This window comes from Cenococcum geophilum (genome assembly GCF_001692895.1).
Source record: "Cenococcum geophilum 1.58 unplaced genomic scaffold K441scaffold_6, whole genome shotgun sequence".
NCBI lineage: Eukaryota > Fungi > Ascomycota > Dothideomycetes > Gloniales > Gloniaceae > Cenococcum > Cenococcum geophilum.
The window spans coordinates 2,085,285-2,110,685 of record NW_027137564.1 but is presented as its reverse complement, the minus strand read 5'-3'; the positions used below and the strand labels follow the sequence as shown (position 1 = coordinate 2,110,685).

Below are 25,401 nucleotides of genomic sequence, written 5' to 3'. Positions count from 1 at the left end.
CGGTAAGCCCATTTCCAGTCAAATGCCCATAATTAGCTTTCAACCTGCCCTCGGCCGTCTAACGAGTCCTCGATGAAATTCTCGCTCCATCGCGACCATGATTGGGTACCAATAAAAAATTCAATAAATGAGACTCCACGAATAAAAACCTCAAAGTACCCAGTACTCACCAGCTGACTGATCGTCACCTGAGCCCTCTGATTTTTGCTGCAAAATTCGAGTTTCCGGTACAAGCCGTGTCGTCCTGAGTCAAGATCGCGGCTCATTCGTCTGGAGATCCCAGAACCGGGTTAACCTGTTGGGATGGTAGATCGAAAGACTTTCGCAAACCACGAGCTACCATATCGATAAGTACCTCGTATCTCTCAAGAAACGAATTGGTTATTCCCTCGCCAGGCGGGGTTAAGCCCAGCTGAAGCACGCAGCCGTTACCTCTCCGCCGGGGGGGAAAAAGGCGTCCTGCTACTGCACCCATACGCTTCCGGATTCGATATCGAAGGATTGGGGCCCGAATTTGAACCACATTGTCGGCGAGCCCCTCGTGAATAGTGCTGCAGTTGCGAGACCATACAGGGCTTGCCCTGAGGTCGCCTCGACGCAACACTCGTAAGAGACGAGCTGCTTTAATCCTCGTCTGATACGGTGACAGGTGGCTTGAAACATGCATCCCGACATGTTGATTCGCCCTGTTTAAAAGGCCCATCGTCTTCACGACCTTGAAGGTGTGCACAAGGGCATGGAGAATATCAAGGCCCGCATTAGCCTTCGATCATGTGAGGAGAGTGTGGGTGCCTTCCAGCAGACTGGTTGGCTCTCGAATTGATAAAGGTTCCATCCGAAGCGAGGTGCACGACAGTATTTCGGAAGATAGTAGTACGTGATAGCACGCCTTCAGAGGAGCGGTCTGGGACCAATCCGTTGGGTTGATTGTGGGCTTTTCAAATTCTGTGTCGCTCAACCGAAGGAGTGGTCACAGCATGCACAGTCGGCACGGTGTGATCCGACGTTGCACTATAGATTTTGAAGTTAACGATGGTGTTGTTGTTGGTGTTGCACGGTATACAAAGTACTTGTAGTTTCACGCACAAGCAGCAGGAAAACGATGACGACAATGGATTTATCAATTAAGCTTGAGCACGCTCCCGCCGCTGTGTGGCGTGCATGTGGCATGCCGTTCAACGTCATCCTGGACACAATTGTTTCCAATATCATTCGCTGCATGTGGCTTGAGGCTTGAGGCTTGAGGCTTGCTCCTCGCACGCCCCTCAGCCGGATCGCACGATTGCCAAGGGCCGAGACAGAATTGAGTTCTCTGCTCCGCGCCGCTCTCGTTAGCCGGCCAGCCTTGCTTGGAAATCGCGCGCAATCTAAATCTAACGACTGGCTCGTTCAGCGGGACCAACCGGATTTCGCGCTGCCGATCGAGCAGCACATCATTTGACCCTTTGGAGATAGCGCACTTTCTTGCTGCTGCGCACGGCAGTTCATGGCCGCGGGACGTGGAGGTGGAGGTGAAGGGTGGGGGTGGGGAAGGGCCGCTGGCACAGGCGCAGTTGCGGTGACAGCACAACTCTGCATCTTCCATGTCCACGATGCGGTGGTCGGGTGGTGCAGAAACGGGCAGACGTCAAGGAGCGATGAGTGCCATGCTGCTCGGGAATGCTGCTCAAACGTGCTGCCCAGGGCTTGTTGGGCTTGGTCACTCCTGTGCTTGTCCCGTCGTCTCGTGCCGAAGCGAGCCACAACGGAGCCCTCGTGAAGCCCCAACAGCCTCGATCCTTGATTTAGCAGCAATTTTCCGCTCCTCTTCGGGCTATTAATGGAAGTAGGGCATAAGAAAAGGGCTCCTTTAGCTCCGCGAGGGCGAGGGTGGCGGCGAATGAGCGTTTGGCGCTGGGGTCGGGCCCCCTAGCTGCCCTGTCTACGCGCCGAAACAAAAGTTTGGCGGGAAAGCTCCGAGCGCCGGATTGGCCGACGAGGGTGCTAGTCTGGATGTGCCCTTCTGCACACGACGGCACAGACGTTGGCGGCGACGAGGGTTGGCTGGCAGACTCCCAGAGCTTATGCTGTCGCTGCAGCACAAGCCGTGAAGCATCTGCTGCCCAAGCACACTTTGGTTCTGCGTGCGCCGCTGCGTCAGCTTCTACAAAAAGACTCGGAAGCGCCCTCCACCCGAAGGGTCCTTTCGCTGTCTTCGCTGTTTTACTGCTTTGTCTTGCGTATCATGATAGACAGCCCGCTGGCAACTGTCCTTAAAAGTTGGTTACAATCGTAGATCCCCCAGCATACAGAACGCACAATCACTACACGATCATGGTAAGGCCAATTTTCCCACTCCTTGCTCGCCAATTCTGTCCGAAACTTCATGCTCAATCCCATTTTCAATCACATTCTCAATCGCATTCTCAATCGCATTCTCAATCCATTCTCAATCGCATCCTCAAATTCATACTCACTCCCAAACAGCAGGCCATGACCCCCATCACGCCGCTGGAGTCCGGCGTGGAGATGTTCCAGAAAGGGAAACTACAGCCTTTCTTTGCCGCGCGGACTGGTTCAACGCGGCCAATATCAGAAGCGACGGAAATATACGATACGGATTTTGAGGATGATTCCAGCGAATTCGAGGAGGACTACTCACACAAATACAGCTTCAACTCGGTATGTCTCAATGTGCTCACTTCAGTTTCGCCACGATTAACATACCCCAGAACGAAAGCAGGAAGAGTCAAACCACAATATCCACCTTGGATGAAGTGCAAACTCCAGAAGATCCCGATTCAAATCGAAGAACCCAGTTTGATTTTGATTTTGAAGAGGTCAAGCCGGTCGAAGGACCGAAGGGGCCTCATCTCTTCCACGCATCTAAATCTTCAGTCGATTTCGATTTTGCATTGCAATTGTCTCCGTTACTACCGAAGCAGCCTCCGCCAAGAGCTGAGACTGCTTTCCGGTCATTGTCTCCCGCGACCATCGTCCCTCAGAGAGAATTTAACAGTCTAGCAAATGCTGTAGCAGACCTAGATAACTCAGAGGTTCGCACATGNTCAGCGCAGCAGGTTGCCTCGTGGATGTTTCAAGCAGGGTTTGAGTCGGATATCATTGACAGGTTTGAGGCACATGATATCAATGGTGCCGTTCTCCTAGACCTCCAATTTGATGATCTGAAAGAGCTGGAAATCCAATCATTTGGCAAGCGTCATCAGTTGTGGAATCAGATCGATGCCTTGAGGTCAAATGAGGGCCTAGTACCTCTCGTTCCTCTTCCGACTCCTTTTGAGGACATCAGCCGTCCTTGCACCGGCGCCCGCTCAAGGTCTAAGAGCAGAAATAGAGACAAGAGCAGGAACAGGGACAAGAGCAGGGACAAGAGCAGAAACCGAGAGCATCGTTCGAGAGACAATGAATGCCACGGTGAGGATGATGGCATAACCCCTGTCACCCCTGGAGGTGGAAGAAAAAGACGGGGACGCAAGCACAGGAATCCTGTAGATGATATCATCACGCCTGCGGAATCTGTCTCCATCGTAGCCATTGAGCAGCTTCTCCCCAAGCCTCATAAGTGTGCCAAAGGAGAGCGTTGCGCAAAGTGGAGAAAACAGCAACGTCAGCTCGCCAAATTGACAGAAGAACACGGATTTCCTATTTCCCCAGAAAAGGGAGGTCACATCTTCATCGCGGGCGATCCTGGAAACGCCGTCTCTGCCAACCGAGTCGTGGAGAATGTCTATCGTCCCGCTTCAGAGGCCGAGCCCTCCGTGGTCGCTTCATCAGATCTTTTGGGCCCTGGTCAGCTCCCTGAATTCGCATTGCAAGAGGATTTGCTGCGCAACCTCGAACAACGCGACCCACAGGATAACGTAAAACAATTCCTGTCTTTACAACACTTGGATCAACCGTACACGACAGCAACGCCTATTGAGGCCCCTCCAAGCCCTCCATTCGAGATGTTTCCACCTCAACATCAGAATCTATCGTCACTACATCTCGCAGGCTCTTCCTACCTCCCAGCCCCACCCCAACTCCCTGGTCCAGCTCTCCACCCTCCAGAGTATACCCCTGCTCCTCACTCCAACCTCAAGAGCCTCCCCAGGCTCAATATCCCGCGCTCCATGTCTGCAAACCCCCACTATGGTCAGAGAAGCGCCGGCCCGAGATCAGCCCAACCCGGTCCTAACACCGCCTTTTCCCCCTGTCGCACCGCGTCTCCAGGTGGCGTTTATCGATTTGGAACACCATTCTCCGCAATGGATGTTCCAGTTACCGCAGTCCCGATCGGCCCCGTCTCCCGCGATACAAGCCAATCTGTCCCACCTAACATGCAGTTCCGCGATCCAGTTGACCGGAGCAGCTCCCGCACAGACTGGCGCCGACCTTCCTTCGCACTGCCTGCCCTCAACGAAGGTGAGGTCTACACCACTGCCGACGGCACCAGCGACTCCGACACGTTGCATGAGAGCACCGACGACGCCACCAACGCCGCCACCACCAAAACCGGAGAGACTTCCAAAAAGAAGGGAGGCTTCCAGTACGATGGCGTTAACCACGCCGGTTGGATGAAGAAACGACGCACCAAGCTCCTGCGCCACGAATGGGAAGACCATCACTTCCGCCTCACCGGCACTCAGCTCGCCATGCACCCCAACGAGCTCCCTTCATCCTCCGCCCTCAACACCATCGACGTCGACGACTACGCCGTCGCCTGTTCCTCCATCGCCTCCAACAAACTCTCCGCCAAGCTCAAGGCGCTCAAGCTCACCTCCGGCTCCAAAGAAAACAACCCCACGGCCTTCAGCTTCCAGCTCGTGCCCACAGGCCCGGTCGAGAAGGACGGGCGGTCCACGAGGCGGGTCATGGCGAACGGCAAGACGCACCACTTCGCAGTGAAGACGCGGGACGAGCGCATCGACTGGATGCGCGAGCTGATGCTGGCCAAGGCGCTCAAAGCCAAGGGCGACGGCTACGAGGTCAACGTCAACGGGAATGCCGTGTAACGGGTCTCGGTACTGTTCTTGTTTTTTTTTTTAAAAAAAAAAATTTGATTAAAATACTCCATTGGAGCTCCGCAGTGCTTACTGTCATTCCAACACCAACTACCTCACACGCCCTCCTTCTATTTAATCACTAGTGTTTGGTTCCGGCGATCCTGTTCTCTGTGGCATGTTGATATACCCTTCTGAGCGTTAACGATTTGTTTTATGGTTTCTCGTCTGTAACGATTTGGGCTGAGTGACGGTCGGGGATGAGGGGAATGGTACGCAGGGAATGGGGAGACGAGATGATGAGGCGGGTTGGTAGCGCATTTTTGGGTAGCATCGCATTGGGATATTTCTTCGCTCATTTTGGGGAGGGGAAGGATAAGGGTTATAGGTTGAATACATAGGCTTAGTATAATGAAGCAATGAGTCTACTCTGCATATTAGCCATGCCACTTGCTCGAATCGGTGCCTTGCTTGGTATCAAACTTGGACGGCTGTGAGGCACAATGCCCGGGATAAAGCAGTTGGAGTAGAAAGAAACTCAGCAGCGCAAAGCTGGAACCGTGGTGCCGACAGCAGCAGGAAATTTGTAATGGAGTTAGAAGCTGGAAATCTATTTCGGTTGGAGGAAGCTCATACCGGTTTGTTCATCAGCCCAAAATATTTGAAGTTCGTACTATTTCTAGTTAGAAGCCAACCACGGCACACTTGAGCAGGAATACTTAGCATTTTCTTTGCTTGGCTTCGGGTTTAACATCGACCCTTCCGATGCATAAGCTTTCATTGTGGGATGAGATTTGCATGTGAGCTACCTGGAAACTGAACTGAATTCAATAGGGATATTGGAACAGAAAGCTTTGAGCCACTATGAATTGATTAGAACACACACTTGACTTCGGTCAAATACAACACTGCGATCAATATAATCCATGAAGGGTCACATAACGGATTGATTTCGTAATACATGGTGTTACATATCTTCCTCTTCGTCAGACTACTGGACGAAGACCGGGTGCTCAACAGGGCTCGTAGGGTCCTGAGAAATATGAATTAATCTAAGGTTGGCCACTTCGTTTGATTGGAGGAAACTTCGGCAAAGAGTGAAAGGCTACTCAGAACGGAGCATTGTCTTCATTGGAGGACTTCGGTGTCGGGGGCCTGAAAGGTGAAACCAGTCATTGGAATCAAGGGATGGCGAGAGCAACAGAGTTGAGCAGAAGCAAAACTGAGAGTGAAAAACTGAGGACGGGGGACCTTGATATACTGTACTTGTGAACATGACCAAGTATCCTTACTTTGACACGTACCGACACACCACAACACATATCTATAGCTATGATGCCACGACTATTACCTCGCGTGGCCCGATGTGACTGGACTAACAACGAAGGAATCAGGTCGATTAATTCTCGAGAATCTCAGTTTCACCAATATCACTGCCGCAGGAACCAAAACCAATAATACTCAAATAGCCTGAAGGCACTTCATAGGCCCCATTCAAAAAGATCATTCCAGGAAAAGAAGGAAGAATATCAGAGCAAAGTCCAGAACTCCCAACACCCACTCAAAGTATCCAGGATTTAAGAAAATAATCAAAATATATAGACTAACAAAATACAGCATTATATAGATCAAATGAAAAAAGAAAGGCCGGTCCCATTCTAATCATAACAGACAGCATAGTCGCTAGCTTCGCCCCAACAGGCCATAGAACTCTTATGAAAGCTATATGACTGATTTTTTTTTATCATATCTTCAAAAGCGTACAGCGAAGGTTGGTCGAAAACAGGTCGGGAAGTATAGCGAACGTGTACTGTGGCCTCGGAGTCACGTCGTGGGATGATGGGGTAGTAATGTTGTACAGAATGTTGACTGATCTTGTCGATGCTCAGCCATGAATGAACTCTTTGAGATGTTTGACGCTGGATCGACCGAGGGCGCGAGAGCCGAAGCAACTTTGTGGTATCAAAGAGAGGGACCGTAAGGCACGAACTCAGAGTCGAAGAGAAGTAGAATCGAAGTGCGAGATGAAACAAAAGAAAAGCAACCGCCAACTCTCCTACAGTCAAGATCTTGTTAGATCTAACCGCAAGATTGGCCGGGAAGATGGCAGCCTCTGAGATGAAAGCCCGCCTCCGCCCACGCCTCCGCTGCCCGGCGCTCAAGGGCCTCGCGCTTGGCCTTCCCGCAGGACTGGCCCGGGAGATGGCAGCCTCGTTGGAATGCTTCGGCCTCGGCCTCTGCCTCTGCGGCGCGCTTGATCTTGCCGCAAGACTGGCCTGGGAGATGGCATCCATGAATGTACTGAGCGTCAGCTTCACGCTTGGCTTTGCCGCATGATTGACCTGGAAGATGGCATCCGTGGATGTATTGAGCTTCGGCCTCAGCGCTGGCATCGGCATATGCCTTGGCGATGGCTTCAGCGAAAGCTCCGGCTGCGCGTTTAGCGATGGGGTAGGCGTTGGCGTCGGCTCCTGCGTCTGGCTCTGCGAGAGCAGCAGCGGCGGCCTCAGCGGCACGCTTGAGCTTGGTAACGGCGTTTGGCGCTGCCTCGGGCTCAGGGATAGCAATGGCTCGGGCAGACCCAAGGGCTAGAGCCGAGGTGAAAAGAATGGTTATGAACTTCATGTTGTCGTTGATTTAGTCGAGTAGATTGATATGTGGTCTTCGAGGATCTGAGAGATTGTATGAAGGATATGTAAAATGAAAGACTTGGTAGTTGAAAAGGCGAAATGGGCATGCCAGGTTAGATATTTATGATCGAACTTTATATCATCCCTTATACTCCTCAATAGAAGTCAATAAAGAAGGTCATGCAGGGATTGAATCAAAATAAAGGGAGTCAATAGAGTAGAGACCCCGAGAGGCAAATGTGACGGCCAATCAAAAGGCTAAGATTCGAAGTGCCCCTCAATAAGAGCCAATAGGGGGAGTGAGTCGGCGAGTAAAAAAGTGGGAAGTGAGATGACTTTCAAGGTCAAGACCTTGATCTGGCCATGAGTCGAGGGTTGAGAAGGATTGTTAGGATATATTCTTTATCTGTCCTACGTTAAGCTAGATAAAGCATCTGGTGTGGGCGGATACAAGTATGGAGAGTGGTTGTTTGTAGTTCCTGAGGAGATCCAAAGTGGGACCACGCCCGGGACTCGGGAATCTGGTACCTCAACATGAGAGTCCCCGATGCTCCAAATTGAAAGCTAGACTAGGGGAAATACAAAGGACTTCAATGAGAAGTTCAAATAGGGACAAGGAGTTGTTAGTGAAGGTAAAAATTTGAGTATACCGGATTTGGGTCTCAATAGGCCCTCAATAAGATTTTCGGTCTTGGCGGCCTTTCGTGGTCGTGTCACGGGCCGGGCAACGAGGAGACCTTGTTATAACTAGTATAAATCTCTATGAGCCACTTCTACGTCGTTTGTCTAGCGCTCGTGGTGATTGAGGCTTAAAAGGGGTTAACCTAGAGAGGTTGTTGTGGCCACCACGTGGTAGTTCCCGAATATGGTTCGAGTGACTTGAACAAGGAGGACAACCAGGAACTGTACTACCATTGGAACTTAAGGTTAGTCGTGTGCTGATGATGGAAGCTTCTTACCTCTTCATGGTTCTTTTGGAAGGGTTTACCAAATAGACATCTTCGAACGCTTGTCTTGAGTTTGAAACAGAAAGTAAGGACAGCTTCTAGGTTTTTGAGGAAAGAAATAGTTACATGAGTAAGAGAAAAGACTTAAGGGCTAAGTAATTTAGGTGAAGGTAATGTAAAGATTGGAATTACTTGAGAGTTACTCTAGAGCGTCACTCTGGCCTAAGTTATAATCGATCAGAATTGGGAAACTGAAGGAAAAGTACTGAAGTATTATTAGCTTTGCTATTATTCACCGAATTAAAACCATTCCTTCGATATATCTAGCGTAGCATACCGGGTTGAAGTGGCCATGAGAGGGTTCGTGGTGTTGAGTCGTCGTTGAAGCTTGCGCACGGACCTTCTTGGCATGACTTTGAATATGGCATGAGCAAGACACGAGATGATTTTCGAGGGAGCAAGAATGCGCTCTCGATTATTCAAGTCCGGTGTAGCAACACCTTACAAACAATTCTCTAGGTTATCGCATCCCAATCCTTGCACGTCCTGCAAATTCCGTGCGGTGATAGCCCGAACATACTCTACAGAGCAGTCAACTTCCGAAAAACCTTACTACATTACAACTCCTATATTCTACGTCAATGCTGGTACAATTGCCTCATATATTTACTCTAAGAAGCCCATGGAACTTACTAAAAGCTCTAAATAGCCCCTCATGTTGGCCACCTATACACAATGGTCCTCGCGGACATCCTCAAGCGATGGCAGGTCCTCCAGGGCAAGAAGGCAATACTTTGTACCGGAACTGATGAGCATGGCATGAAGGTTGTTTCTACTACTCCTGTGGCATTGGTATTGCTTTACTGAACACTGGTGTGATAGTAGATACAACAAGCTTCTGTAAAAGCTGGCATAGAACCGAAACCTTTCTGCGACAAAGGCGCTGAAATCTTCAAAGTACGCGACAGAGAGCTCGATGTGGAATAATGCCAAGTCTAAGTGTTTGCGCAGGATCTTGCGGCGAGAGCGGAGGTTACCAACGATCATTTCGTCCGAACGACGGATAAGGAACATAGGGATGCTGTGGAGTACGCTTGGGTATGGGAGATATAATCGGAATTGGATTATGGGACATAATTGGAGGCTGATGGGATAATAGTTTCTGCTAAAAGAGAGAGGCTACATATACACCTCGAAACATGAAGGATGGTATTCTGTTAGCGATGAGACTTTCTACCCTCAATCGGCAGTTCACCTCATCCTTGAGCCTGCTACTGGCCGAAAGGTTATGGTAAGTGCGCGATATGGGACTCAATTGAATTCAATACGGTAGCTTATTTTAGACAGACCTCGATAGAGACTGGGAAGGAGGTGGAATGGACGTCGGAAACAAACTACCACTTCAAGCTGTCGGCATTCAAGGAAGAACTGCTCGAATTCTACAAGGAAAATCCTAACTGGATATACCCACGACATCGGATGAACAACGTAGTGCAAGCAGTCAAATCTGGTCTCGGTGACCTATCTGTATCCCGGCCTGTGGACAGACTTTCTTGGGGCATCCGCGTTCCGGGCGATGAAAGCCAGACCATCTACGTTTGGCTCGACGCTCTAGTAAACTACATCACAAAGGCCGGATACCCATGGCCTCCTGGGAAAGAGGAGGCTGGGGGATGGCCCGCAGACTGCCAGGTCATTGGGAAAGACATTGTTCGTTTCCACTGCATCTACTGGCCAGCCTTCCTCATGGCATTGAGTCTTCCTCTGCCTAAACGTATTCTGACCCACGCACACTGGACGCTTGGAAAGGAGAAAATGGCCAAATCAACTGGGAATGTGGTTAATCCATTCTTCGCTCTCGACCGCTTCGGCGTTGACGTTATGCGATTCTACCTTGCGCATGACGGCGGACTAAGCCATGACGCTGACTACAGCAATTACCACATTATCGAGCGCTATAAGAAAGCGCTAAACGGCGGTCTGGGAAACCTTGCTAGCCGGATTACGAGAGGTAAAGGGTGGGATGTGCGTCGTGCCGTGGAAACGTTGGTTGGGTCAACGTCAGTAAAGGATCAGTACCTGGCCACGGACCAACTCGCATTGAACCACTTTAATCTTCTCGTAAAAACACCATACGAAGTAAAAGAATCAGTCGATAAAATGGACGTCAAAGGAGCGCTGAAGACCACCATGCATTTGATCTACGCAGTAAGTAGTCTTTAGCAGCACTCCCTTATCTATCTAATCCCTTTTTGTCTAGACAAATTCCTACCTCCATCAAGCTACCCCTTGGAGTCTCGCGAAAGAACTTGCTGAAGCTCCAAATCCTGAACTTCAGCCCGAGCTTGATAAAATAATTTTCCTGGCTGCCGAGAGCTTGCGCGTAGCGGGTATTCTACTGCAACCTTATATGCCGAATAAAGCATTTCGGTTACTTGACATGCTAGGGGTAGATGAGAATAGTCGGACTTTCGCACATGCTCGGCCTGGTCGCGATAGCGGATACGGCACCAGTAAAGTTCCGCTCGGGAAGGGGACGCAAGGTGTGCTATTCCCGCCCCTCACTAGCGATCTGTGATCTTGGAGTTCAACGTTCTGAAATTGCCTTACGAGGCTTGTATTATTCTGCGGTGTCTCTGTTCATAGATGAGTGTCCTTCCCAGCGGTACTAGGACTGTAGCCATATCTGTAGCCATCTTGTATTTATACAGATTCATTTCGATGCCGAGATGAGTAGTTTTGCAAAGAACCCAGTTCCAGAGCGACCGTACCCAGAGATTTTCTCTTCTACAACTGCTCAATCCCACTAACAAGCGTATCTAATTCCTGATCTTCTCCCTCCACTAACTTCTTCATCATACTTGACCTAGAACGGCATACAAGTCAGCAAAGAGTGCGTAGAGTCTTGTCTCATCGATCTTAATCTGAGGAGGGAAACTTACAGATTACCCATTCTCACCCCGGCCATCCTACCCTCCAGCTCCCGACTCTTGACCTCAGCAACACCCAGCACGCTCTCCGGCACCTTCGCCAGCCTCGCCACATTGAGCCCATAACTCCGATGCGCGACGCCCTCCCCAACCTCATACAGAAACACAATTTCCTTCCCGCCCTCTCCCTGCTCCTCAAACTTGACATGCACGTTCTTCAGCTCGCCCCGAAACATATTCTCCGTCCTGCTCAAGTTCTGATAATGCGTGATGAACAAAGTCAGAGCCTGGATATCCTCAGCCACGTATCGCAGCACGGCCTCGGCGATGGCGACGCCGTCATGGGTGCTGGTGCCGCGGCCCAGCTCGTCGAGGATGACGAGGCTGCGCGGCGACGCCGACTTGAGGATGTCGGCGGTTTCGGACAGCTCGACCATGAAGGTGCTCTCGCCCTTCAGCATGTTGTCGAAGGCGCCCATGCGCGTGAAGACGGCGTCGAGCAGCGTCAGCTGCGCCGATGCCGCCGGCACGTACGAGCCCACTTGGCCCATGATGGCGATGAGCGCGCCCGAGCGCACGTAGCTGCTCTTGCCGCCCATGTTCGGCCCCGTGATGAGGAGCGCGCGCGTCCCGGGGTTGGAGAGAACTAGATCGTTCGGAACGTAGGCATCCAGAAGCAATTGCTCCACCATTGGATGTCGGCCTCCGACGATGTTGAGCTCGATGTCCGAGGTGAAAGTAGGTTTGACATAGCCAGGTTGGGCAGCGAGCGCCGCTAGGGAAAGTAAGCAGTCAAGAGTAGCTAGAGCATGGACGGCGTCTCTGAAGATCTGGTACTGGGCGGCTATATTTGCGAGAAGTTTGGTGAAGGCCGAGTCGCACGCCGCGGCTAGTGCTTCTTTATGCTGGTCGCGCTCGCGGACCAGCTTCACTACTTCCGGAGTATGGAAGCGTGAGAGTTGCTTCGTGCCGCTAATTTTCGCCCAGCTCGCTGGTACATTCTTAATATCAGAGTTCTTGACTTCGATTAGGTAGTCGATCCCAGATGATGTGACGTATGTGACAGTCTTTTTCTTTAGCTTTGAAGCCGCGACTGCGAGATGCTCGTTAAGATCATGCTCGACGGCTGCGATGCCGAGCTTATGTTCTGTAATAGCTTCGGTTTCGTACTCCTCGCGGAAGAAGGAGAATTTGTCGTCATCTTTTGCGGCTTGTGTGTTGACTTTCTCTAAATGCTCAACCACGTCTTCTGAGATCGTTGGCAGACAGGCTATTGCTTCATTGATCAAATTTGAAGAAAACCCGGCGTTCTCAGGGGACGTAACATGCGCATACTCGCTGGCTATACGCTGCAGCGTCTGAAGCGCGCCGAGCAACTCTGGACGGGTACATTTCTTGTAATATATCCGAATCAGAACCTTCTCTAAATCAATCTTGATTTGGGCAAGGAGACGCTGAATCTTGTCGACGCCAGAGGTGTTCTCCCCCTCTTTGAGCTCTTCCACCGCCGCAATCCGTTCTTCCAACTTGGCTTTATCAAGCAGCGGCCGACCGACCCATTTCCTAAATAGCCGCTGACCGAACCGGGTTTTCGTACGGTTCATAGTCCAGAACAGGCTGCCCTTTTCCGTATGATCTGTTTGATTCTGATATATCTCTAAGCTGGACAGGGTGTTCCCATTGAGCAGCATGTGTGAGCGAGCGCTGAAGGGTTGGAAACATTTGGTAAGGTCGAAGACATGCTCAAGACCATACTCGCTCATGTGAGTGATCATAGCTGAAAGACAAATCGTGACATTTTGAGAGAGTTGATGGACCTTATCTAAGAGAGCGCCTTGGCTATCTGAGTTGCCGGCGTTAGTTTTCATCTTGTCAGCGTAAAAGTTAGAGATGTGACTGTAGGATTGAGCAGCCATTGTCTTCGGTTTCTCAACCCGTTCGACTCGAGCTTTGTCGCCGAAGACATTTGTCTTACTCCCAGAAAGATGTTGCACGAGCTTGTCAGTAGCCTTTGATAGATCTCCAACTATTAAGAACTCGCATGGAGCAATGTGGAGCAGTCTCGTTTCGACTTCGCTTCTCATGAAACCATCTTCGAAGTCGTCATAGATGATATCTCCAGTAGCAGGCTGAACGGCTACAAGGCCAACATGCACTTTCTCATCTGCACCCAGGCCTTTTGCATTGGATTCTGTAAGACAAAGCAGGTATCCAGTAGCTGGTGCCCCTACACTGGGTTTGGCAGCCGGGCCTTCTAATCCTTCAACATCATCCACGTAGGTGGCCTTGGTATAGAGATTGGTGAGTTTCCGCACGAAAGGGCCGCTGCGGTTATCACCAGCCGCCTTCAGTGCTGCAGTTTCAATTTGGCGAACTACGCCCACTTTATGATTGGCTTTGACGAGTCTCTTGACATGGACTTGTAGTCGATGGACTGGGAAACTTGCAGATGCAAATCGGTCAAGATGTGCTTCTGAGGGGTCTAGTATAATGTCAGCAAACCCCAAAAGGTATGTTCCGGTTACAAAACATTTTCACATTATCTAACTTACGTTCATCATACCTAAACTTCCCAGGTATGCACACAATACCCAGCTCTTTGGACGCGATTCTTGCATCTTCGCCAAGTAGCTTAAACTTATATCCCACTTCCATAATGATCAGAGCATCCAGGTGCTTCCGCTTAATCTCCAAATACTGCTTATCCATCGGTGTTAGCTTGCTCCCACCCTTCTTCGCAGCCGCACCCTTCTTGCCCTTAGCCGTCGGCTTGGACGCTGGCTCATCCTCTTCAGCCTTATCACCTTCGGCCCCATTCTCGCCTCCAGCCGTCTCCTCTGAGATGAAGTTATTTCTCCTCTTGATCTCCGCTATACTATCCGGTCTACCCAATTTCTTGACAAAGCGTTGATGCAGCCTCTCCTTCCGTCTTCGCGCCTCCTCAAAATCCGGTTCGTCCTGATTCTCATCTCTAATAGGTGAACTGGAGAAGAGGTATCTCGCCGTCCTATCAGAAACTTTGGGGTGCTTTACGGCGTTCATCGCAGCCATGGAGGCTTGCCTGAGGGGGCTGTAGTGGGAAGGTGGAGGCGTAGGGGAAATATTGCCGCCATCTTCGGCCGACTTATCAACGGACATTGCCTCATCGTTCCTAGCATCTTGAAGCTCTGTATTGTCTTTGATGGCACTCTTCTTGGACTTCTTAGGGTCTGGCAGCTCGTTGCTTACGTTTCCCCCGGCTTCATCTAGTATTCGTTTCCTTGGTGGGGCGCGTCTCTGAGGCAATGCGATCTCTTCATCGGAGCTGGGGGCGGATTCACTGTCCTTTGGACCATTGGTAGGTGTGGGATTTTTCAAGGAAACTGGGGGTTTCGGAGTAGGGGTAAGTTTCAGCGTTGAAGAGGGCTTAGGAGTAAAAAAACTTGAGATTGATTGCTGTTTCTTGCTCTGAGAGGAGCTCGGTTGGGGTGGGCTTCTAGCTGGTGCCATTGCGAGTGTTCGATGTGGGGACGATATTCCGTCGTTGAAGTCGAAATGGGGTTCACGCGTAAATATGGAAAAGAGGCGACGCGAGTGGCGCGTCACGCAGTCACGAATTAATTGGACACACTTCACAAAGGTAATTGTTGCCCTAAGGCTAAAGGAATTCTTGACTCCTGCTTAAACACAACCTCTCTCTAGATGTGGCAATGATTAACGTTTTTGGGTAAAAGTCGACTCGGCTAGTTCGGTCTTTCATTTGATCAATAACACGCGCCATAGCCAATATTCTCACAGAGAATGATGAGTTGAAGATAAATGAGTGCATCTGGCATTATTCTATCGGCATGTAACTTTTATGAAGGATCAGGTATGTCTATATCTAACAACTCAAAAACCACCCCAGTACCAGTTCTAGTAGAGCAAGCCTCCCAAAGTCTAACTATATTTATGTCCTCTTATTAGAGACCCAACAAAGCACTAGCACCAGGTTCGCTGGAGACATAGACAACATCATGGCTGTCCGTGAATCCATTGAAGCGGGTTGCTGAGCATTTCGTGTATGCTATAAGTATACATTAGCTCTGTTGTTTTTCTAATAGCTTCAAAGTGTAGACTTACCTCCCATGTCCTCGAAGTAAAGCCAATCGCCAACATCGACTGTTTCAGCGAATGTGCAAGTGGCAGAAATGCAGTCAATCCCGTCGCAAGTCGGACCCCAGATGGAGTACTCCGTTATAGTTGGAGTGTCGTATCCAGAGCGCTTTGCGTCATACAAGAAGCGATCGCCACATTTAAGGACCTCAGGGACTGGATGTTGATGGTCGAAGATAATGCTTGAAAAATTACCGTAGACGCCATCATTGAGATACAGCATGTAAGACGTTGTACCCAATGTCGCATCGGCAACGGTACGGCGAGCAATCACGTGGCATGCGATTGTGAACGCTGTAGAGACGTAGTACCGACCAGGTTCTCCGATGATGCGTATGTATGATGGAATGTATACGTCTAGGGCACCAGAGAGCACCGCAGCCATTTCCTCAAACGTATCTCCGCAAAAGCCCCCTCCGACATCAAGAGTGTGCATATTGAATCCAATCATCGCAGCTTGGTCGAATACAAACCTTGCGTCCTGAACGGCCTTGAGGAATGCTTTTGGATCGGACGCACCAGATCCCACGTGGAATGCGACTCCTACCACGTTAAGCTCCAGTTTCTTGGCTAGCTCAAGCAGTTCGTTTGTGGAGTCCAAGGAGGCGCCAAATTTCTGACTCAGCCGACATAAGCTAGCAGAATCATCCGTGAGGATCCGAAGGAATAGTTCTGCATCTGGAAATAACTGCTTCGTCTTATATAATTCATCCGCATTGTCGAAAGTCATCTGCTTCACGCCATGTTGGGCAGCATATCGGACATATGACTTGGTCTTGCATGGCTGAGCATAGATGATGCGGGAAGGGTCAATGCCCATCTTGAGAACTTGCTCGATTTCAGTCTTGGATGCACAGTCGAACCCAGTCCCAAGTTCGGCCAAGAGGCGAAGGACTTGAGGGTCAGGGTTGCATTTGACGGCTATGACAATGTAAGCAGTAGCCCACCTCAGAGCTTACGCTCATCACCACCACTTACCATAGTGAGGCTTGACTCTCCCCAAGTTTTTCTTCCAACGGATGTGTTGGCGGTAGACCTCGCCCAAATCGGCTACGAAGAAGGCATCTTCTTCTCCTACGCCACAGGTATCCTGATCAATACTTTCAACACGATTCCTCAGAGCGCCACCAATCAATTGTTTTGCGTTATGAAAGCTATGGTTGTCTGGGAAGACAAAATTGCTATCCGCCGACGCTAAGGTTTTGAAAGGCAATGGTGTATATTCCTCAGTAGTTATGAGAGCAGGTGCCATTCCCAGGAAAACAAGCTCCTGGGGGGTACAAGTATAGATTTTTCAACTACCCGAAAGTCGTGTTAGGGAGGTCGGAAGGGCACGAAGCCGAGACTGAGTTGTGGGCGAGGCCTCCTCGACTCTTCCTCTAGAAGAGGAAGAACCACAGAGAGCGTCCTATGCGGCAGCTGGGGTTGTGATGAGACGAGGGGTTGGATTTGGTTTTGGCAAAATATCAAGCGCTCAAAATTGGCCGGGGTAGGCAACAGGCGGGGGAGGCAAGTTGTTGAGAATGTCTGGATGTGGTCGAGTAGAGACAACTTGGAGGTCAAGGTGGACTTGGGCCGTCTGGGCCGTGCTGAACAGGGTGCCTTTGCAAAGACCAAAGGCAGTCCTCCCACTGAAACTAATGGGATGCAGGTGATTAGGTGGTGCTTGAGAGACTAGAGGTGAAAGAAAAAGATGATGAATTTTCAGTGGCAGCTGTGGAAAGTTGGAGGGGTGATGTAACATGGTAGCAATTTTGACTCTGGCGAAAGTGCGGAGCTAGGGTAAGAACGGAAGAAAGTCTGCCATTTTACGTACCAAATCACAAACACAGGCGACCTCTCCTGTTATTCTACTCTTCGGGTCCCGCGATCCTCTACTCTTCTATGCGTGATACGGCTTAAAATAGAGGGGGACGAGAGAGGGAATGAGAGAGGGAAGAAAGAGATGAATGAGGGCGGTTGAAATAGAAGCAGCAGAAAAGTGCGCAAAGTTTCCTTCAGCTTGTTTGGAGGCCCTGTGTACCTCCTCCAATTCTGTTCCGAGTCGCACGTATCAACATCCGTCCCATCTTGACAGGTGCTTGGCCCTTAAATCGCTCATGGCCCCCTGGTGAATCGAGGGTGGACCGCACATCGACTGAATTCACTGACACTTACCCCTGAGAGGATGGGTGGCGCGCGTCGCTCCTCACCGCCTGCAGGACAAACCCTTACAAAACGTTGCGAATCCCGTATTTCCCGAGGGATTTCGACAATTTACTACAATCCGCCATTTTTGCGCTCAAGTGGATGTCATACCGCGTCGATAATGACGTAGCCGTCACAGCCCGCGAAGGCTTAGCAGTCCTTAGCAAAGTAAAATGGCATGGCTCTGCAGCGCGGGAAGACCGGCACATAACTACTCGTAAACCTCAGCTGAACCCCATCCCACCAAACACTGCCTAATAAGACTCGGGAAATATATGTGCTTCTAGAAGGGACAAGGCACGCTTGACCGGTTTGAGAAAACACATCCTGTATGAAGCCTTCTTATCCAGGCCCTATAATCCCCATTGCTCGTACATCGGATTTTCGAGGCATCCGTTGCCACCAGCTGAAGATACTAAACACAGCCCTTGTTTTCTTTTGACTATTCTAAGCCACCAGCGGGTCCAAAAATGGATTTTGGTATCATGTATGCAAAAAAAAAAACCAAATGCCCAACCCAAAACCGTCCCGATAAATACTTCACGTGCTGCCTTTAAATTGTTAACTTCGTGTAAGGTATGAAACCCCCCATTTAAAGAACAATTTTCCCACCCAATGTAGATGCCATAGAAGAGGAAGGAAATAAAATACTGATGCAGTCGTGAAGTTAGGGTATTAGCTCGCCCTCTGGAGTAAAACGGGAACATCTGACAAATCAACGCCAAATTGGTTGCTGAAATGCATGCTCTTCCTGCTTGCAGCGCTGCGGAGATGACGCGTGCCTGTACTCCCTCCAACTCCAAAGCCATGCTCGTACTCATAGTCGAGGCCTCCACTGTAGCGATCGAAGATGCTGTATTCCGCTGTGGCGACATCTGTGGGAGTTGAAGACTTGACTAACTCGGTAGGTTTTGCGTGGGGAGGGATGGTGCCGCGCGATAAGGTGTGCCGTGATGAGGCGATGGAAGATTGTGACGACTGACTTGAGATCTTTGGCTGAACGTCGGCTGTAAGAGCGGTTTGGCAACGAAGTCTCTCACCGATTAACTTACGGCGTTGGCGCCAGAGGCGGGAGTGTGCCTCCCAATCCGGTTGCACTTCCCGGGATTGCTGAATTGGCTGTTCATTGAACTTTTCGATAAGTGCAGACACAGATGTCTCCCTAGAGGCAATTTTTGGACAATCACTACCTTTAGCTGGCGGTTGAGAGATACCAAGATCCGTTGTGGCTTGGGAAGATGAAGCCCGCGCCAGAGACAGTCTACATGATGTTATTGAGGGCACCGGTGGCACGTCCGAGTACACGCTACGAGGGTGAGGTACTCTTGCTGCCGTAGCTTCTCCTGCTTCGAGGTTGTACTCATGATAGCTTCTCGGCCGTTGTACGATTAGTCTAGACGGCGCAGCACGCTCACGACTGCGCATCCTGGCGAATTCAGAGGCAGTCGCCGAATCCATGTTGACCATAGACTTCGCGCGTGGCAAAGCAGTGCTAAATTGATGGGGGTATGTTGGGGATGTGACGGGCATGGTGTGCAGGGCTGAAATCGCTACATCATAAGGCGACCTACCAAGCGACTGTGTAACCGTGCCGAAGTCCGCAATACACACGGATTCATTGCTGTTGTGATCAGCGGTTTCACTTTCGACCAGCTTTTCAGACCGGAAATAAAAGAGGCTTGGCCTGCGGTGATGTGGTGGTGGCGTTGGTGGACGTGCACTTTGCGATCGAAAGTGCCACCTCTGAGAGACTCCTGAAGTCGCTGGCGATGGAAACCGGATCGGAATAATGTCAGTCTTGGGCTCAGTAAGGCTTTCGGTAGACTCTGTATGCGCAGTCGACGCGTACGTTCGAGTCAGGTGATCCATGCCAGGCGTTTCAGAGAGACGTCTTGTAAAGTGTACTCTGATATTATCTGGGATATTCGGGATACTTCCATCACGAATCGGTTGACAGGTCTGTACAGCTGGAAGTTGTTGCGAGGATGGCCGCCGTTTCTGCAACCTTTTATGCATAGAGGACTTTTTACTATCAGTGCTATGGGACGACGAAACTGATATGGGCGAATTTGGAGCTGAGAGATTTGATGTGCGGGTACTCGGGGTTCTTTTCCAGGATTTGGTCTGCAGCAATGATAATCGTGGCGTTTCTGACTTTACGTCTTCGTTATCCGGAGGCGGTGGCAATGGTTTCTGGGAAACAGAAAGCGATAGCATTTGCTCAAATGTGTAAAGGCTTCTCGTTTCGTCGGCACTGAGACCATTCCCACTCTTTTGCAAGTCAGCCAAAACAGAAGTTTTCTTAGGAAGTGAAGGAACGGTACCCTCTTCTATAGCTTTGCCTTCGCGCTGTAAGGCTCGAAGGCTTGCTCCTGAAGAGTAACCGGAATCGGCTTTGCTATGAGACGGTCGTCCATTTTTAAAGTCACTTTCAAGAGCTTCTGATGTCCGTGGCCGAGCTGGATGGGACTCGTGATCGGTGGTCGAGTCTCTTCCAAAGATAGTGCCGTCCAAGATGCGGAATGCCTCTTCTCTGAAACCCATCGAATATTCAGAGTAGGGTTCCCCGATTCCCACATCTAGCATCCTATTGATCCCTGAACTGCCTGCACCTGCATTACAACCTTCCGAGGGTTCTTCTCGATCTGCAAATGGACTAGACGCAATTTCAGCCATGTAATCCTGAGCAACTGAAGGCGCGCTTATGGTTTTTGCATGCCCACGAGATTTGATAGACCGTCTGTCGCTGGTATGTGCATCCCCATCCTCTGCGAGAGTTTCTCTTTTAAGTGGACTTCCACTTCGCTGAGTTTGTTTCGACTTCTTTTCTCTATCCGGCCTACGGCATTCTCTACTTAAGGAGGAAGGCGCAGGAAGTACAGCTGACTGACTGTGAAAATGAGATCGGGTCGCTCGCTCTTGCTTTAGAGCTGTAGGGCTCCCACAGCCTTCAGAAGCAGTAAAATAGTCCTCTTCTTGTGAGAGATCTGGGGTAGATTTTCGATGGTTCACTTTCTTGGACATTACGCTTGGAGCGGGTGATGCTGCTCCATTCGTAACGACAAGGGAACCAAGTTGAAGCGACCCGAGGTGGGAGTACGCCATATCTCCAGGGGTTTGGGCTCGTGGTGTGGGGGAATTTCTACCATCACCCGCCAGGTCTAGACTCGCTAGGCGAGTCAATGGAGATGTACCCATCATCTCAAGCTTCCATTCGTGCTCTTTGAGATCCTTTAGGGATGGCTCCTGTTGCCCGCATGGCTTTCTTAACGCATCAGTCGGTGAGCCGCGCGTTGCAAGGCCTGGTGTTGCAAGAGAACGCCGCCGTATGAGCGCATGGGAAGATTCACTAGCCAATTCTTTTCGATGAACAGATCCACGTGATGGTGCCGGTGTAGGCTCGGGTGCTTTTGGCGGAAGCAGTGCTTTGTCTACGACTCATTACTTAGACTACTATATGAAAGAGAGCTTTATTCGGAGGGAAACTTACGCAGCGCAACAAGATCTTCTGGCGAGGCATTCTTTCTAAGTTCCTGCAAGATAGAGATAGCTGCTTCAAGATCTATTGTTCGAGTGTCGGACACCAAAGGCACTTTCGAGCCTGGCAGACTAGCAGGCCTAGAGGTCGAGGTTCGGCCGCTGGGAATTTGCAGGACAAGGGAATTCGACCTGGACAGTGAAAGCCGATTTCGCACTTGAGTAGCGAGTTCTCCCAAATTGTCATCTTCGTTGGACTCCTGAGAAACATCGCCGTCAATTGGAGATGCCAATTGCACACGGAGTTGTTGCCTTGCATCTTGTCTAGTTCTGTAGTCCCCAGTAGGAGAACGTACTATAGGATCGCTAATGTCAACATCTACATATTTCGTATTTGCCGATGGTGAAGGCATGTCAACTTTCGGGGATGCGAAGGGCGAATTGGTGTTTGTCCTAGGCTTTGAGAGCCTATTATGCTCCTTGGAGGAGGGTGCAGACGGCGTGTTTCCCATAATGAGAATAATGAGAGAATTGTTGCAGGTTCACGCGCCGTTGGAACTGCAGAGGCGGATCGTGGCTCAAATAGGAGGCATTACAGCGTTGGGTGAGCTGTGCACATGAGTTAGGGTGGTAGCAAAACGATTAATAGAAGGTGTATAATGTAGAAGAGCGTACTCTATGTGGGGCCTTCCTGAGACCGGTTCCAAATGCAGAACCAAGCAGGCGGGTAAATAGCTAGAATGGTTTCTATATTGATTTAATGCGGACTCATTATATAGTCGAAGGAATATTTGGTGTTCCTTGTCGCAAAGAAACAACAGTGACTAGCAGCGTCGAGCCGTGGGCAAAGGGTGGATTTGAAGCTGGTGGAATGGTGCGGAGAATTGAGGAGCTGGTCAGTCCAAGCTCCTGCTTGTATGAGGCGTGGGCATGGGGCTTGGGTGTAAACAAGGAACACCCACCTCCACACAGCACGTTTCACCATGGACAACAGGGGGTGAGCTAACCGACAGCGGATGTGGCTTGATTCTGGGGTGGCCCATTAGGCCCTATCCAGCTTATTAGACCTATTCAAAACTTGAATTCTGCATCGACGAGCAAAGTTAGCCATTCGCAGGCCCTCTTTCGCCATCGTCGCCTACACAACGCCCGTACCCTGCACAACGCCTGCTAGAGATCGGACGAATCCATGTATCGCTTGCACCGTTATTGGCCGGTGCTTGATGACATGCCGGGGCAAATCTTTGCCGCAGGGCAGTGCGACGGCAATCGTGAGCCAACCGTTATTTCGCTCTCGTATCCAAGTGCTGAACTTGCTTCCCGCGACGCGTCTGCCAAAGTCGCGACGTGCAGGAGAGGCGGCCCGCATTCAAATGTGACAGCCACCTCGCTCTGCTCGTTGTCTCGAACCCCTCCCTCTGCACAGGCTGCGGGGATGTGTCTTGCAAAATGAACAGTGAGAACAGTGGGAATGTCGTCACTTACCAAGTCCTTAAGCAGAGCTAGCCGCTGAAGCCGAAATGACCCTCTGCGAGACCTTGATTCTACAGTTAGCAACCTTTTCACAATCCTTTCGTCCAACTGCCGCTTCTTCCACAACTGTCACTGTCTAGATGCCATTTGCATACAACGTCGGTGAATACGTGCGCCTCTGCCAAGACCTTCCTTATCAAAATATCGACCACAAAACGTGAAGCTTTTTATATAGAACTTTGAGGGCTTGATTATGAGGCTATTTGTATACTATATACCCATTTTTTATCCATGAAAGTTGTTTCTCCCTTCATTCTCGTAGACCTTTTGAATACGTGCTTATAGATAACCAATTGCGAAATTGATGACATCCTCGCGCTGTGAGCAGGCTGACTGCAGTTAGTCCAGTGTGCAATTAAGTTGAGACTGTAAGCTTTGCAGATGGATTCATAGTTTTCAACTACTCGGGTCCCGAATCCCGATAACGGTGCCCGTTGTTTCGGTAACCCACGCCTGCAGCTGAAAATCCCTGCATAAGCGACACCCCGCCAAATGGTGTTAACGGCCTCCGGATGTTCTAAAGGTATGAAGCAGACTTCTCGAACATTGCCGTCTGCTGCACCTGGTGTCGCGGTACCACAGCATCGGGTCCCTTTCACCTCCACAATGAAGAGTATTGTCATACCTTGTAAGTTTACATTAAACCGACTGTGCGGGCTGTGGGTGATTCAATCAACTGGTCATTGGCTTGCGTTCGGCGCTGGGCCCTTTTTGTATAACGTGCATTGAACGTAAGAGGATCTCTCAAAATACGATGTACCACATTGTCGGTACTTATCTTCGCCCCGTAGAAAAGGACTGCATTTATAGCAGGAAGACTGCCCTAGGTTTGAGATTGTCCTAGGTTTAGGCCTGAAATCCCGTACTTTGGCGCAGTTTATTTCCTTAGTGTAACCAAGTCTACATTATCCAACGCCTCCGCCGTGAGCTGTATTGGCTAGATTATCTTTGATTATCTGAAGGTGCAATCATAACCACAGTCACGAATACACTAGCACCCTTGACTATCTCAAAATGCCTAGGAATTGGGCTCCCGAGGAAGACGCGGTTTTGAGGAGAGAGGCTTTACGTCAATGTGAGATTAGTTTGCTGGTTCACCTTCAATGGACATTTTCTGAAGCATCCATTCTGATATTGTTTTACAGTGAATACCAGCGGTAAAATCAAAGACTGGCATCTTGTAGCTGAAAATCTTCCAGGAAGAAGCAACAAAGACTGTAGAAAGAGGTGGTTCAATGAAGTTACAGGAGGGCTTAAGAAAGGGCCGTGGGGTAAAGATGAAGATGCCAGGCTCAGGAATGGCATTCAGAAATACGGCTACAAGTACGACTTTACCGGCACCTTAACGCACACATAGTTTGGCGCAAATTCTGATCGGAAACGCAGATGGACAGTCGTCGCACAAGAAGTCGGGAGTCGGAGCGGAGACCGTACGTTAAGTTCCTCCCCCCGGCTCTCGCAGCGCCGCAAGAACTTCGTCCACTAATTCTTACCCTAGAATGCGCAAAAAGATGGAACCATTCACTAAATCCGGCTCTGGATCGCAGCGAATGGTCAGCAATCGAGGTGTGTAGACAGTAGAGAGGAAGCCTTGGTTGAAGCCTATCCCAGAGTCTACTTCTAATGCTGGAGAAAACAAATAGGTTCAAACCCTGATAGAGGCGACGAAGACGTACGGCTCCCATTGGAAGGAGATCCAAAAGAAATTCTTCCCCGGGCGATCTGCGAACGATGTTAAAAACAGGTTTGCTTTTTTCAATCCTCCTAGACAGGTGATACGAAAGAATTGCTGCTGATTTCTTGCCTAGACACACAGTCATTTCTCGAAAAGCATCGATAGGGCCGAACAGACGTCGCTCGGCCCAATCGGCGCCGCGATGGTCGGCCGAGCCAAAACGACAGGCGCCTTCTGTGCCTACGCTTGACCCTTTCTTAGAAATGTCTACCGAGGATGTCTTTAGCCTTACCGAGGATGTCTTCAGCAATTTCTTACTCGAAGACCCAAGTTATTTCGCCCTCGGTAACTTTAACTAAATAGCCGACCTGCAGATAAGCAATCACCGACTTCTCCCCCATGTAGATCTAGAATACTAGAATTACCAATTGCTGCAGCATACGGCTTTATGAGTTTGTGTCTCATTCTCTCTGATCACCTTGGTAGCGCTTTCGAATCCCCTAGCTACTTTAGTACGGCGTAACCCCCGCTGAAGCCGGGATCAGCTTACCCGCGTCATAAGCACATGGTGCGCTGACAAACGCATGTTTGGCTGTAGAAGTAGTGGTTAGCATCATGTAGATATAGTTCAGGTTCAAGACGGAGATGCCATTTTAGGGAATATGAGAACGTTTCCAGTACGATTCAACTCAGAAGAGAGCGGAGCACTAGGGGTTGACGAATGGGATTTGGGAACATGTTCACGGATTAGGCTAGACTAGATATATACCGACCACCTAGACCGGATAGAAACGGTTATTAATGGACAGCCTGAAGGGCCTCTCTTTCTCTTCAGGAATTCCTCTATCCTGGTCGGCCCAGCAAATGTCAAGACCATGCCAATTAGGATCAGGGTGACCTTGATTA

General features: G+C 50.0%; 7 protein-coding genes across 7 annotated transcripts; 3 read left to right on the top strand and 4 right to left on the bottom strand.

The window, feature by feature from the left end:
- The first annotated feature begins 2,074 nt into the window (after nt 1–2,074).
- K441DRAFT_653960 (uncharacterized protein) lies at nt 2,075–5,065 on the top strand. The gene is made up of 3 exons (XM_067647620.1): nt 2,075–2,316; nt 2,467–2,661; nt 2,712–5,065. The coding sequence occupies exons 1-3, from the start codon at nt 2,314–2,316 to the stop codon at nt 4,992–4,994; spliced, it is 2,481 nt and encodes an 826-aa protein (XP_067508175.1). The 5' UTR covers nt 2,075–2,313; the 3' UTR covers nt 4,995–5,065.
- Nucleotides 5,066–7,061: 1,996 nt separating this feature from the next.
- K441DRAFT_674233 (uncharacterized protein) lies at nt 7,062–7,607 on the bottom strand (the record flags this gene model as incomplete). The annotated part of the gene is made up of 1 exon (XM_067650730.1): nt 7,062–7,607. One exon carries the CDS (start codon nt 7,605–7,607, stop codon nt 7,062–7,064), a length of 546 nt encoding a protein of 181 aa, XP_067508174.1.
- Nucleotides 7,608–9,022: 1,415 nt separating this feature from the next.
- K441DRAFT_542505 (methionine-tRNA synthetase) lies at nt 9,023–11,137 on the top strand (the record flags this gene model as incomplete). The annotated part of the gene is made up of 7 exons (XM_067642697.1): nt 9,023–9,206; nt 9,269–9,384; nt 9,445–9,516; nt 9,571–9,657; nt 9,719–9,850; nt 9,907–10,767; nt 10,820–11,137. 7 exons carry the CDS (start codon nt 9,023–9,025, stop codon nt 11,135–11,137), a joined length of 1,770 nt encoding a protein of 589 aa, XP_067508173.1.
- Nucleotides 11,138–11,346: 209 nt separating this feature from the next.
- K441DRAFT_674231 (DNA mismatch repair protein MSH3) lies at nt 11,347–14,978 on the bottom strand (the record flags this gene model as incomplete). The annotated part of the gene is made up of 3 exons (XM_067650729.1): nt 11,347–11,425; nt 11,502–13,971; nt 14,042–14,978. The coding sequence occupies 3 exons, from the start codon at nt 14,976–14,978 to the stop codon at nt 11,347–11,349; spliced, it is 3,486 nt and encodes a 1,161-aa protein (XP_067508172.1).
- A 452-nt stretch (nt 14,979–15,430) lies between these two features.
- On the bottom strand, nt 15,431–16,875 carry K441DRAFT_684700 (ornithine decarboxylase; the record flags this gene model as incomplete). The annotated part of the gene is made up of 3 exons (XM_067651809.1): nt 15,431–15,534; nt 15,591–16,544; nt 16,602–16,875. The coding sequence occupies 3 exons, from the start codon at nt 16,873–16,875 to the stop codon at nt 15,431–15,433; spliced, it is 1,332 nt and encodes a 443-aa protein (XP_067508171.1).
- A 1,610-nt stretch (nt 16,876–18,485) lies between these two features.
- Nucleotides 18,486–22,154, bottom strand: K441DRAFT_653952 (uncharacterized protein; the record flags this gene model as incomplete). The annotated part of the gene is made up of 3 exons (XM_067647619.1): nt 21,963–22,154; nt 21,301–21,896; nt 18,486–21,241 (listed from the first exon to the last, which is right to left on the bottom strand). Exons 2-3 carry the CDS (start codon nt 21,797–21,799, stop codon nt 18,486–18,488), a joined length of 3,255 nt encoding a protein of 1,084 aa, XP_067508170.1. The 5' UTR covers nt 21,800–21,896; nt 21,963–22,154.
- A 1,680-nt stretch (nt 22,155–23,834) lies between these two features.
- Nucleotides 23,835–24,616, top strand: K441DRAFT_543197 (uncharacterized protein; the record flags this gene model as incomplete). The annotated part of the gene is made up of 5 exons (XM_067642724.1): nt 23,835–23,904; nt 23,990–24,143; nt 24,207–24,250; nt 24,319–24,386; nt 24,464–24,616. 5 exons carry the CDS (start codon nt 23,835–23,837, stop codon nt 24,614–24,616), a joined length of 489 nt encoding a protein of 162 aa, XP_067508169.1.
- Between the last annotated feature and the right edge of the window lie 785 nt (nt 24,617–25,401).